At 41.2% G+C, this 14,904-nt stretch overlaps 1 protein-coding gene across 1 annotated transcript in view; it reads right to left on the bottom strand.

Moving 5' to 3' along the window:
* LOC149314014 (uncharacterized) overlaps positions 1 to 14,904 on the bottom strand; it is a 135,696-nt gene that overhangs the window by 108,890 nt on the left and 11,902 nt on the right. Inside the window, exon 4 of the mRNA XM_089523053.1 lies at positions 12,109 to 12,167. Within this exon, the coding sequence (XP_089379179.1) occupies positions 12,109 to 12,167 (59 nt within the window). The remainder of the gene's footprint in view (positions 1 to 12,108; positions 12,168 to 14,904) is intronic.

Below are 14,904 nucleotides of genomic sequence, written 5' to 3'. Positions count from 1 at the left end.
TATGAGAGAAATACCTAAGGACACTATGTTCAGAAACCTTGCTGTTAAATATCTTGCGATGTTAGACAGTGGACACCATTCCTTCCATCTCTTGCCACCTGAATGAGCCAGGTCAGTTCATCTTACTGCATAGCAGGGCTTCCGGTTCACTTGTCATTCAGACAGATAATTCAAGTCTCCAAATATAGCTATGTAGGAGGAAAGCTGGATTATTAGTGGTGTCATTTGACTAAAAGCTTCTGAACTCTCAATAGCTGGGGCTCCATGCTGCTGCACCACATATGTAAACACACAGGACAAAAATGCCAGGACAGAAATGCTGCTTGAAGAGGGAGGCTGTAGATCTTCCTTCTTCCAACATCTTCAAGGGTTGGTAATCTATACTGCTCACTTAGGTCCAAAACACATCTGTAATAATCAAGTTTGAGACTGCTTTAACTGCCCTGGCTAAGTGCTAGGAAATCCTGGGAATTGTAGTTTATTGTGGCACCAGAGCTCCCTGACACAAAGGGCTAAATGTCTCACATAATTACATTCCCCAGAATTCCCAAGCATTGAACCAGGGCACTTAAAGTGGTCTCAAGATGGATTATTTCTGCAAAATGTTTTGAATCTTAGTCCCCACTTTCCAGCTGTGGAGCAAGTGAAAAGATGAGTGGTACATTGTGGTCCTCCCCTCTGCAATTCCATTTTTGGTCATGCCATGTGAGAAACAAGCAGTGAGAATTTCTGGAGATCCTTTTCCTTGGGTATGAAAGGGGCTGTCTCTGGCCCCAGGGAAAGCTTGTCTTTTCCTAGAACCATTGCCAAGCCTGATCTGTCACAGCATAGACTCCCGCATACCGCCAGCATAGCTCTCACAGCTACACGAAGGGGGCCCATTTGTAGGAATTCCTCTTGGGCCCCAAATACCATAATTCAGCCTGATGGTAATTGTCTTCATAAACTTATATTAATGGTTTGAAACATACATCAAAAGGAGGGAAACATAATAAGGAAAAATCTCAGAAAATTGGTCCATTAACACTAAAATCAAATCCTGGCTGAGGAAAGCCATGTCACTTTGTTGGATAAAGTCAGCTGTTCCCTGTCATTGGCAAGTTGGCACTGATAAAAACAACGCTCCCCTACCCAGACCCACCCCAGCTGTCTGGTGGGCATCCAAAGAGAGATAAAAGTTCACATGATGCTTTTGGAAAAACAGTCCACCCCTTCATGCCAACATTCTCCCTCTTCACACTCCACATCACATTCACTGACTGACATCTTGTGAGGTGCAAAACACAGTTTTCAGTTTGCTAGTCCCATCTGCTGTACATCTACTGGTATTGGTACTGTATTGTACTAATTCACTGTTACTATTGAAACTGTAGTCATAATTTGTAAAGTTTCACATTTTATTTCTGCCAATTGTATGCAGTCTGGTATCCTATTTTGTTCTTTGTGGTGGAGACTGAGAGGAATTTCTTACTATTTTTTCTTATTTTCACTACTCTCAGACTGTTGATGTTTTTGCTGCTGTGACTTTTCAGTTTGCCTGACTTAAAAATTCTACCATGCCCATAGGAGACAGTAGCCTCACTTTCCTCCTTCCCCTGGGTTTGTGCTTCCTTAACTACTAGGAACAGGTAATACCAGATACCTTGGCCTTGGGATTCGGAAATTTCCTAACCTGTGCAGATTGATAATCTACAGTTCCTATCTCTCCATGTGGCATAATGTGTAGGTGTGTAGGTGTGTATTTTTGAAAAAATGGATGGGGGAATGTAAGCAAACTCCTCTCCAAACCTTAAAATTCTCTGACATCACCACAATGTTGTTGTTGATACTGTGGTTACTTTGTTTGCTGTTACTGACTGTCACTGTTTAACCAACATCCTAACCTAGGTAGAGTTTTGTCTTTCACTAAGATTGCTAACACTAACACAGCATTTTTTGCAGAAGTCTTTTGTGTCACATCTATTGTGCAGTGTCTCCTATGGTTCTACAAGTTGCCTCCTGGCTAAAGGGATGGGATGTTGCATTCACAGAACTTTTCATCTCCAAATATTTACAAAGGCTCATAAAGGAAATTTTTGAACAGTAGTAATGAGCAGATGGCAGGTACTCAGTGCTTCCTTTACTACTGCTTAATAAAGGAACATGACTTGGGGGAGAGGAAGAGAGAGAAAGTGTGCAAGTTTAGGAGGCATTCAAAGACATAGCTGTGTTACTCTGTTTCAGCATAAAAAGACAATCCAGTAGCACCTTTGAAACTATCTGGGAAAATGACATTTCTAGCATAAGATTTCATGGACTCTTACAGTCCACTACATCACCATGGATCTGAAGAAGTGGACTTAGTCTCAAAGCTGCACCTGGATTCTTTTACCTCTTTTTATGTGTTTGAAGTGTATGCACATGCTACAGATGGGGACACTGCTGTTGCCCTCTGGTGGTTGCTTATATAGTTGGAATGTTGAACATGCACACACACACCCACCTCTAATTGAGGTAGTATCCATTAGATGTGACTGACTTATCCCAAAGGTATGTAAACTTCGTATTCCCAGATATTGATTAACTACTCTTGCCATCTTACCTGATTATTGACCAGACTGGAGAATATATGATGGAATTCAGCATCATCAGGAGTGCCACAGGTTCCTTGGCCCTGATTTATCCCAAGGGAACTTTCAGCATGACCCACTATTGTGTGATTTTTTCACATGTTCCTTTCCCCATTGCAGTCATGCAATATTGTGTCTCCAAGTAACGGGTAATGGGAAGTTGAAAGGATACTTTGGCTGTGCAGAGGAGCATGAGTCTCTTGTAAGGTTAATGGCAGCATAGAATATGGGCTTGCTTTTCTCACTTTTACATGACAGCTGAGCCTACTAAAAGTCCCACTTGTACATGAATATTAAAGGCCCAGCTAAGATGCCTTTGCAACTGACTATCACAGGAATATGTTCACCAATTTTTCTTGAATCTGATGAAATGTACATTGCACTGCAGATGTAGAGTATAAAACACTGATTTGTGAGGGAGGAACATGTAAAAATGAATAGCAAGGTGCATGCATATGGGGAACTGTTTCATTGCTTGTCACTAATTATGTCATGAAAAGGTAAGATATGTTCCCAGGATGTTCATGTAGCCACATCCCACACAGAAAGGAAGGTGTCTTCCTGGGTACAAAACATAGCACTTTTAAAATCGCAAATCAGAGTTGGATAACTGTGGCCATCAAGATATTTCAGGCCCACAGCTTTTGCTGGCACAAAAACAAAACAAAAACAAAACCCCAAAACAAAAACAAACAAACAAAAACAAATAAAAAACAAAACAATGGTGAAGGATTATGGGAACTGTAGTCCAAATACAGCTGGAGGTCCACAGTTGTCCATCCTTACATAATGATAAGTTCTTAAAACAGAGGTTCAACATTGAAAGGAAATGATGAATTATGGGTTTGTGGGAATATCTACTTCTTGCAGAATATTGATTGTATTAGGAGACCTTTTATTTCCCCCCCCCCCCAAAAAAAAAAAAGACTGTATAATGTCAGAAAGAAACAAAACCCTTGACTTCAGTTCCTTGCTACTGGTAACTGGTGGCTTCTATGTTACTGAGGTGGCGGATCTGTTCTGTTTTATTCCAAGCTTTAAAAGACTTATACAGGGTGGTGATTCTTTAATGGATAGGATTTAGCCTCTTAGATGCTTTCTTTAGACTTCATACTAAAACCTAGGGAGGATTCATTGCTCCACTGACAGGGAAGACACCAGCCACTATTGCCCTTCACAAAGTTGCCTGCTAATACTGTACCTGAATGGAAATTATTAAACACAAGTAACAATAATGAGAAAAGACTGTACAGATTTGCACTACTAAGCCTGTATGACAGGGAACCAGAATGACAGGAACAAGGGGGAGAGAAGCAGGCTAGCTCCACCAGGCCTGCCTGGAAGAAGACGAGCCCTCCCTTCATCCACCATCTCGAGGGGGAGAGAGGCAGGCTAGCTCCACCAGGCCTGCCTGGAGGAAGATGAGCCCTCCCTTCATCCACCATCTCGAGGGGGAGAGAGGCAGGCTAGCTCCACCAGGCCTGCCTGGAAGAAGACGAGCCCTCCCTTCATCCACCATCTTGAGGGGGAGAGAGGCAGGCTAGCTCCACCAGGCCTGCCTGGAGGAAGATGAGCCCTCCCTTCATCCACCATCTCGAGGGGGAGAGAGGCAGGCTAGTTCCACCAGGCCTGCCTGGAGGAAGAAAAGCCTTCCCTCCAGTCCATCTGCCTTGGTCCAGGCCTCAGAGGGAGAGAAGAATGCTGGACCTGATCCCCTCCCCCCCTCACCATTCCCTTCTCCTTTTGTGTCGTGTCTTTTAGATTGTAAGCCTGTGGGCAGGGAACCGTCTATTATCCCCTCTGTTGTAAACCGCTCGGATTCCCAGTGATTGGGCGGTATATAAATAAATCCTATTATTATTATTATTATTATTATTATTATTATTATTAACTAGGGAGCTAGACTGGTTCATTACAGGGAAGCATAAAAGAAGGCTAAGGAAAGAAAAACAATAAGTCTATCATTTCACCAAAATACAAACTAAAAAAATCCCTGTAAAATTTAAAGACTACGTACAGAATAGTTTTGCATATTAAACTTAATTGAGAAGGGAACCAGAAGAACTCTGGACCAGGGATAATGATAATAATAATAAATATTTATTTATATTCCGCCTCTTCTGCTTTGAGGATCGAGGCAGGAAACAGCAAAGTTAATACAATATACAACAATAGAAACAACAAGACCCACAAGACCCCAACCCAACTCTCCCTCCCAACTATAAAATTAAACAGTAAAAGATGGTTAAAAAGTACATAACAATACATCAAAATTAAAAAACAAACCATAACTAAGAAAAATAATAAAAGGAGGGGGATTCAATTGGTTCTGGACATTATCAATCGGGGAAGGCCTGCCAGAAGAGAAAGGTTTTTGTTGCCTTTTTAATAGCTTCAAGTGAGGATAATTGGTGAATCTCTTCCAGCAGGTCATTCCAGGTTTTTGGAGCAGTGGCAGAGAAGGACCTCCAGGAGGTCACTGCCTGTCTGGTTTTTCTAGATTATAAGAGGCTTTTCCTGGAGGAGTGTACGGGAAGGATTGTATGGGAGGAGGCGTTCCTTCAAGTAGACTGGACCCAGGCCATGTAGGGCTTTATAGATATTAACCAACACCTTGTACTCTGCCCGGAAGCTAATAGGCAGCCAATGTAGTGAGTTTAAAATAGGTGTAATATGGTCGAACTTGGATTTTCCAGAGACCAGTCTGGCTGCAATGTTTTGTATCAAATGGTGCTTCCAGACATGGCACAAAGGTTGCTCCATGTAGAGCGCATAGCAGAAATCAAGATGAGAGGTTACTAGAGCATGTATGACCATTTCTAGGTCCCGCTGCTCCAGGTAGGGGCGCAACTGGCGTATCAGCCGAAGCTGATAACAGTCACTCCTGGCTGTCGCATCAATCTGAGAAGACAGTTGAAGCGACGAATCCAGGAGCACACCCAAGCTGCGGACACAGTCTTTCAGGGGAAGTGTGACCCCATCTAGAACTGGCGAACTTATCTCCATACCCGGATTGGGTTACCTACAGTTTTATTTGGATTCAGCTTAAGTCTATTTTCCCTCATACAATCCATTACCGACTTCAGGCAGTCATTCAGGGGGGAGATGCCCTCCTTGGTCACTGAAACAGTCTGAAACATAGAGAAATAAATTTGCATGTCATCAACGTACTGATAACACCCCGCCCCATGTCTCCGGATGATCTCATCCAGCGGCTTCATGTAAATGTTAAACAGCATGGGGGACAGAATGGCGCCCTGAGGGATGCCAGATGCCAGCTCTCTCAAGAGGAGCAGCTGTCCCCCAGCATCACCATCTGGAATCTGCCCGAGAGGTAGGAACATAGCCACTGCAAAGCAGAGCCAGTGATTCCCAACTCTCTCAGCATTCCAGAAGGATACCATGGACAATGGTATCGAAGGCCGCTGAGATGTCCAAGAGCACCAACAGGGCCACACTTCCCTTGTCAATGCACAGACGGAGATCATTGACCAAGGCAACCAGGGCAGGCTCCACTCCGTATCCCGACCTGAAGCCAGTTTGAAATGGATCAAGATAATCGGTGTCATCCAAGACTGCTTGGAGCTGGTTTGCAACCACCCTCTCGATCACCTTACCCAAAAAGGGAAGAAGAGATACTGGCCGATAAGTGTTTTTGTCCAGGGGATCAAGGGAAGGTTTCTTTAGAATGGGTTTCACCACTTCTAATTTTAGACTCGATGGAAAACAACCTTCCCTGAGGGAGGCATTGATTATGGATTGTAACAACTTCACAGTTGCCTCACCTCCCTGGATGGCCAGCCAAGATGGACAGGGATTGAGAGGACAAGTGGCCTTTTTTACATTACCAAGCAGCTTGTCAACATCATCAGTACTCATAGACTGAAATGGATCCAATATAACCTCATTAACGGAGTCACTAGATGCCTCTCTTGTTCACTCTGTACTAATGCCGGCGTCTAAGTCAGCCCTTATCTGAGAGATTTTATCTGCAAAGTGGTCATTAAAGGCATCACAGCAGGCTCTCATAGACTGAAAAAGAGGATTCAAGGTGGAAGGAGTTTGAGTCAACTTCTTAACCACCTTGAATAGCTCTGCTGGACTGGACTTTGCAGACGCAATAGATGCAGAGTGGAAGGACTTCTTCGCTGCAGCTATTGCCACTCGATCTTGTTAGGGAAGAATACAAGAAGACATTATCTGTAGTCAAAAAGAAAGGAAAACTTCATTGGATGATTGATGAAACTCTTCAAAATGTTACAGGCAGATGAAATGTAAAAGTAAAAGGTGACTGAAATAGGCTCAGAATCCTGAATGTAACCATTCAGTGACTTGTATGTAAGAACAAAGAAATCTATTATAACCTATAAAGAAATAAAAGAGAGCAAAAAAGGAAAAACAAGAACAAAGAAATGAAAGGAAATTTTATACCAAGAGTAGGGATGTAACATGACCAAAAAGGAAACACATTATGTGACCAGGAAAAAAATAAAAAAGAGATTGAAGTAATATACTGGAGAACTATGCAGAAGTGAGCAAAGAATGACAAGATCTTCAGAGAATAACTTTTTGATGAAGAACCTACATTTTTAGAAAGTAAAAGTGAAAATTGCTCTCAGCATGGAAGAAATAAATCACTAAGAACAAATGGGCTACTACTAGAACTGCTTCAAGCTGCAGAGACAGAATCTATACAGATTTTAACAAAAATCTGTCAGCAAATATGGAAGACAAAACAATGGCCCACAAACTGAAAATGCTCAATATATGCTCAATGCCAAAGAAAGGGGACCAAGGGTTATACAGTGGACCCTTGTTATACGCTGGGGTTTGGTGCCAAGATCCCCAGTGTATAACAAAACCCATGGATGCTCAAGTCACATTAAATATAATGGCATAGCAAAATAGTGTCCCTTATAAAAAATGGAAAATCAAGGTTTGATATTTGAAATTTATACTTTTTTTTTAACATTTTCAAACCATGGGTGCTTGAATCTGTGTATAAGAAGGGCCGACTGTACTAACAATCAGTATTACTTCCTTGTGTAAATGAAACCATGCTTGGGAATTTATAGCAAAGACTTCTGTCATATGTAGAGCAAGAAATGCCAGATGTCCAAGCTGGATTCAGAAAAGGAAGTGGCACTAGAGACCATATTGCAAACATATGGCTATTGGAACACATCAAAAAATTTCAGAGGAAAAGAAGCCTATGTTTCAAAGATAATAGCAAAGTCTTTGATTATACAGAAAAATTATACATTATATAGATTACATAGAAAAAATGACTCATTTTAAGAGAAATGGGTGTGTATCTGTCGCAACACTTGATTGTCCTGATGAGCAACCTATACTCTGGACAAGAGACTACTGTTAGGAAAGAATATAAAGAAACAGAATAATTTCTGGTTGGCAAGGGTGTCAGAAAAGGGGCATCTTATCACCCTATCTATTTAATTTACATCCTGAACATATTATTCAGCAAGTAGAATTAGACTTAGAGGAAGGAAGATGAATAATTTAAGATATGTAGATGATACTGCATTACTAGCAGAAAGTAGCAAATATTTTAACTGACTGCTGTTGAAAATTAAAGAAGAAAGTGCAAAAACATGGTTATAGCTAAATATTAAAAAGACAAAAAGTAATGACCACATAAGATGATTAAACAGGCAGAATATTAAGAAGATAAAAGTAGCAACCACAGAAGATTTACATAACTTTAAAGTGAATGATGACATCATCAAAATTGTTAACATAAGAAAAGAGGAAGTCCCCATTACAAGTTAATGATGCCAAACAGTGGCACCACAGCCCTGAGCTTACAAGACATGAGCAGGGCTGTTGAAAGCCCTGGCCCTTGGAGGTTTCTGATTCATAGGGTCACTATAAATCTTGAAAGGAAAGAGAAAGCTGAAGGATAAGACCCACTGTCTAATGTTCTCTTCTCTCCTTAAAAGTTACCTGAACCTCTAACTTTTCTCTTCCTTGCACAGTGGTTTTGGGAAGCAGTGGGATCTTACCACTTTACAGTATTTACAAAGTTGTCAGTAGGGATGTACATAATTTGCCCCATTATGCCCAGGCACAAACTCTAGTGGTGTAGGCCAGAAAGGACAATTATACTGTGAGCTGTACAAAGATGCTAACTAGCAGCAAAGTATGCCACTGTGAAAACTTTTTCAAGAGGAGTTACAGTAGTGGTTGTTATGCCACCATTATTTTTGCTTCAGCAATTTCAGCTTCTGTCCTTGCCCGTTTGCTGAAAAATGAAGAGCGCCTTTCATGCTGAATCAACAGATGTGCGTGATGCAGGTTTTATGAATTCAGAAACAAAGAATTCTTGGCATTCCTTGAATACTCATTTTGATTCCTTTACATTTCTACTTTCAGGGCTTTAGTTCCTTCCCACATGTACCTCACAATAATGTTGGATTCTCCCCAAGCTGAAATTCCACTGTTGATTTCTGTTGTTGATTTTGCTGACAAAAAGACTCAGCGTGCCCTAATCAGACATCAGTTTCTTATCATATTGCTGAATATGAAAGCTCTATCGCTGTCCTCCTCCTCCTTCTCCTCCTCCTCCTTCCTCTGCTCTGACTTGGCCAGGCCTCCCTTATGATTAAGGGTTTGCTTCCTTAGACCATTGTGTGAGTTAATTACTTAAATAACAAAATTGCTGGGCACCCATTCAAAAAAAAAGAATTCTGGAATTTTTGCCAACAGCTTGTCTGAAACCTCATCTGCAAAACTGTTTCTGCTGTGTCAGGACTGGGATCCCAAATGACAGTAATGATATTGTAAAGTGAATGATTAGGACACGCTGCTCTCTGAGATAGCTAGTGCATTCTGGGTAACAGGAAGACATGGGAGCAAAATCAAAGAAGTGTGTGTGTGTGTGTGTGTGTATCTGAAACAATGAAAATGAGATTAGGAAAAAAACAGTGTGTTTGAACATGTCTGTTATGTATACATGCCTACATTGTGTTTTAATTCACTGTATTTTCAATGCTCATGTCACTCTCTGTCTTGAAGATGTTACTGGTTTACATGAATGTATTGTGATTAAGTACTGGCAACATAACTTGAGGAACTCTGCCAATCCATCTCTGGATTCAGTTTGTTTGATCAGATTTAAAAAGTTACTTCTAAACATGATTCTACCCAGATCATCTTCTTTGCACTGTTTCATTATGGATTATTTCAATATGTTGCTATATCCATTCCTCTTAAACGTAAGTTTGTAGGATTGCAAGAAAATGCTTGCTTCATGGGTCATAAGATTCCAGTCACATACACAGGACACGACACATCAATAACATAATTAAACATGCTAAAAAAAGGTGCTCCACACTAATTAGCAACATAAATCAGGCTTTAGGTGTTAGTTTATTTGGCCAAATAGTTGTATACTCTCAAGATATTGCTAAATATCTCCCAAACCTTGAGTTATTCTAAAATAATACTTCTTTAAAAGTAGTCTCCATCCTACCACTTTTGTTTCCCTTGTTTTAAAATGGCCACAAAATAGTTGGACTTCAGTACCCATTTTCATTGTCCTCATTGTTCAACTTGGTTCTTATGGTTCCAGATGCTCTTGCCCGGTAGCTTCCTTGCTAAAATTAGTTTGCTGAAATTACTTTGCCATGGAAGTAACTAGCTTTGGCAGATAGATATGGCCACCTTTTTCTTCCCTGGACATGATGTTTTAATAGCCAAAATGTAGTTTCTACTAAAGTGGAAGCCTGGAACACAGCTGTTAGAAGCCTTCCTGAGGGCTCATCAAATCCCAACTATTATCAGGATCCTTGAAAAAAATATTTTCCAAACTCTGTCCTATACTTTGGAAGTCCTTTCCTTACAAATTGTAGCCTCCGCTTCTTTTACTTCAATTTCTGTTATGTTCATGTTTTGTTGTGTCTTTGGAACTATCTTTAAGTCAGAAGGTGGGCCAGGTAAAATGCAGTCCTTTCCCGCTGAATTTTGGCCCTACTTGCTTTTCATTTGCTTTGTGTTCCTTCCAAACTGGCGGTCCTTCATTACATTGCACAAGCATCTCAAGGAGCTTGATAAAAATGAATGGTTCACAACAAACATCTGGAAGGAAAACACAGAGAAAAGTAGGACCAGAACAAGAGAACAAGACCTGTTCCAAGACAAATTGCACCAGAACTCTTTTCTTCCTTTGGCCTTGTCCTCTGTCTCCTTCTCCCTTTTGTCTTTTCTTCCAGAAGCCTCAGAAACCCAATTTGTCTTATGTTGACCATAGTAGCACCCCAAACCAGTACCTCAATCCATCCAGGCCCATGTTAGCCATACTTGACTACAAACAGATTCCCTAAGCAGAACCTCAATAACTGTGAGAACTGCAGCTAAACTCATAGTAACTAGGGCAGTCTGAGGAGAAAGGGGTGGAAGATGATGTCACTGTCCTTCCCAATTAAAAAAGCTCAAAGCTTTGACTGTGTGAGCCCTGGCTGCACTACATTCCTGCATGCTTTTGTGGCATTGGATACTAAATAGGGTCATTTTTGTTTTCATAGAAGGAGCTGGGATTAGGAATGAGGGATGCTGTCAATTACCCTGTCAGGCAACTTGTTTATCTCATCTCCCATTGTTTCCCCTTAACTAGCAGCCTTTTCTTGGGGGCAGAATGAAACAACGCAACAAATCTGTCATACTTCTGAGCTTCTATCCATAGCCTACCTGACATCTAACCTTTTTCTAAAGACTATATTTTAGAAGAACCTTGGGCAAAGTGTGTCTCTGCTCTTCATCACAACTTTCTTTCTTCTTGTTACTCATGTAACATGTAGGTGAGTACGCAGCAACAGCAAGGAGGAAAAAGGACGATGCAGGCCTATGAAGAGAATCTCTCCCCTCCCCCGGCAAATTATTAATAGCAGTGTAGGAATGGCAGTTTTGATCAGACTGGCACTTGGTGACATGTTTTAATCTTTCCCTTTCATGCTGTTTTCTGTCTGTAGCCATCAGCACCCCATACAGCCTTTTGTCTTGAGCTAAAGGCAAACATGTGGATAATCATATGATATGCTTTCTTCCCATACCAGAATTATTATCTGAATTAGGGGGCCACATCAGTTATTAATATTTTTTATATTAGGAAACTATTCCCCTAATTGTTAACTGTTTATGGATCTTGATTACATTCAGCTTGGCCCTCATTGCCTCTGGCAGGCTCTTGCCCTTCTTGGCAATTGCAGAGGTTTTGATGATGCAGCAAGGGATACTGCCACTCATGTCTGTTCTGGGACCCCCTTTGTGTGCATGTGTGCTCTGTGCCTTCAAGTTGTTTCTGACTTATGGCAACCTTGAGGCAACTCTGTCATGGGGTTTATTAACAGAAAAATCCAGGATTGCCCTCTGAATAACCCTGGGTATATGGTTTTCACCACTATTACCTCCCCCCCCCCACATCACAGTGAGAAATTAAAATAAACTGGACTCAGCTACCTGATGCTGTTTGGGGAAACATTACCTGGTACTGGGCCGTGGTGGGTGGTGTCCACTGAAGCTGGCGAGGCAGTGAACGAGTAACTGGAGGTAGAACCAGGGGGACATTAGCAACTCATTTTATCTCTCTGTCTCTCTCTCTTACACAAACACACACTCAAACACACACACACACACATTTGGCTGGACTCCCCACTTCATGGAGCTCATCTCAAATATGGAACCAGTCTTGCTTGTCTTTGTTACCTTACCCCACTACCAGGAGGAAGCATGCACCCTTTCCCTTATGGTAGGGATGGAGATGGCTTGTGTCCAACTTAAGTAGCATTATTTTATTGTTCTAGCAACAATGTTAAGCCCTCTGCTTGATGGATACATGGGAAATCTCAGCCCATGGTAGTGTCATACATATGTACCAGTGACTGGAGAGAAGCACTGCCTTAAAGGAACCACTCCCCCACCCTTTCCCCATTCCCATCTGAAGAGGACGTCCTTGGGTAGAGTGCAAAATTAAATTAGTTGGGCCTCAGCTCCCTGGAGACAATAAAGCAAATAGGCCAGTGCCGGAAGATGATGGGGAGGAGCTCTTTTGAGCAATGGCTCTGTGAGGCCTTGCTGGCATTTCTCTGATTAAAGTGCCTGGCAGAGCAATTAGCCAAATGTTCCTGAGGTGAGGCCAGCCCCGGGCCATGGCTGTGTCAAGGGCAATGTCATCTCTGCCTTCCCAGTTCCAATGCACCAGGCTGTAAGAGGAGGAGGAAGAAGAAGAAGAGAAGGCAGAGGAGGTACAAATCAGGGTGGAGACTGATTTGGTTTCATAGCTATGATGCAAGAGGAAATATGATGCAAGATTATCACCTTTCTGAAGAAGATTAGAGACCACTCATCATCTGTTATTTTATTTAAATATATGGAAGGGTGAATGTATTTGTCATCTGGTATTGAGACCTTCCAGTTGGCACATTTTGGACTAAACTGGCTGTTGTTTCTGTTCCTTCTCTGTCTGACTTCTCTCTCTCTCTCTCTCTCTCTCTCTCTCTCTCTCTCTCTCTCTCTCTGTGTGTGTGTGTGTGTGTGTGTGTCTCAGTTCCCTGGCAGGATTTATATTGACAGTTCATCTTCTGTGCTAGGTATTTGACAATTTCAAAGCTATGTACATCATTCAAAAGGAGAATAATATCCATTCTAACAGTCTGGTCTTTGGTAGTATGGTCTTACTAAAAGTGCAGCAATGGGACAGCATCTCAACTGGGAGAGTCCTCAATATCATTCACTTCTACCCAACTCTATTGACTGTCATCAGAGTAACTATACCCTGGCTTTGAATTAAAGTGTAGTCCAATGCAGCCTCTAAGGTCTTGTATATATTGGACATTTATTATGGCACTGAGCTGAAGGTGATGTAACCAGCTGCTGATTTAAGTATCTATGCAGACAGCATCTGGAATGTTGTCTTAGTGCACCTAACCATTTTAAGATACACTGCTTTTGAGAGGAGCACATGTTGTTGCTAAAATAAGGTATGGATGTGTATGGAGGAGGTTTGGAATATAGGAAAACCCTGGATTCAGTTATTATAGTTGATACAAGAAAAACTATACAATGAGATCTCGAGTTATTGTTGCAATTCTTGTATCAGACATGATACGTTCCATTTCAAATGAATCCCAGTGAAAATGTTGACACTGTATGTGTATATATGATCCAGATCTCCTCCTTTAATTTACTGTAAGAAGGCTGGCTGTAGGGAGAATGGACTGGAAACCAACACAGTTGGCAAAGTATCAGCCTGATTTGTTTCTCATAATATAGAGTCCCAGTCAGCAGACTAGTAGCCCCGTTCTCTACTGACTGCAGTTTTTGCAAACCAACTTCAAAGGCAACTCCATGAATATAACTTGAAGTTTCCAGAGAAGGGACAACTAAGGAAAGGCTTTTGGATTAAATCTGGATTTTCTGTTTATGTTGTTTTTCTTCACCGTCATCAGTAAATGTCTGGTTGAAAGAAAGACGAGATATGTTTTCATAAGGGAAATGTAGCAGCGATGCTATGTCTTTACTTTGAATTTATGCTAAAATAAAAAAAAAGTGTTAGGAATCTTCCTGTCTTTTTTTACTCCAAAACTTTGATGCAAATCCAGTAAATAGGACCTATTTTCTATGTAGCTAAAAAGGAGGCTATGGGATTGTGCAAAGTTAGACCCTGTACCAAATCTGATCACTGGGAAGTGGGTGGCTTCCATTTCCTATCTCTAGCTTCCAATGTATAATCCTTCCCCTTGCATAACAGTAGGGGAAAACTGAGCCAATAATCTCATTTTTGTAACAAATGCTTAATAGAAGCTGAATTTGCTTTAGAATTAAACACTTCACACAGGATAGTGTGAACTTTGTGGAACACTTTTATTTGCCATCTATGGAAATAGGTTTTTGACAGTTTCAACATGAAATAAACCTAGACGGGGCCCTATTCTTACAGCTGGCTTGCTACAGCTTTCTCCTTCTCTCTTTGCCATTACTCCTCCTCTCCTCTTTTGTTATCCTCCTCTTCCATCCTATGTTGTGCATGTTACTTTTGGTATGGTATAGTGTCTAAGAGGCTAATGCACATTGTAAATTTATAGGAAATCCCTTGCATTGTACCAATCTGTAATAAACTGACCAGGTGATTACTACTACTGTGACCCATTCTCTTAGCCCCTTAATATTAAACTAATTTACAGAATTGTTGTAAAGTGGACTAGAATAAGGTACATAAGGTGGAATGAATACCCCAAAGTGCTGTGTAAATAGTAAGCATTCATACAGCTGAAAATGAAGT

Source organism: Sceloporus occidentalis, unplaced genomic scaffold (genome assembly GCF_023333645.1).
Source record: "Sceloporus occidentalis isolate IW3139 unplaced genomic scaffold, rSceOcc1.0.p SCAF_4, whole genome shotgun sequence".
Classification (NCBI taxonomy): Eukaryota; Metazoa; Chordata; class Lepidosauria; order Squamata; family Phrynosomatidae; genus Sceloporus; species Sceloporus occidentalis.
This window is presented reverse-complemented; position numbering and strand designations above follow the sequence as displayed.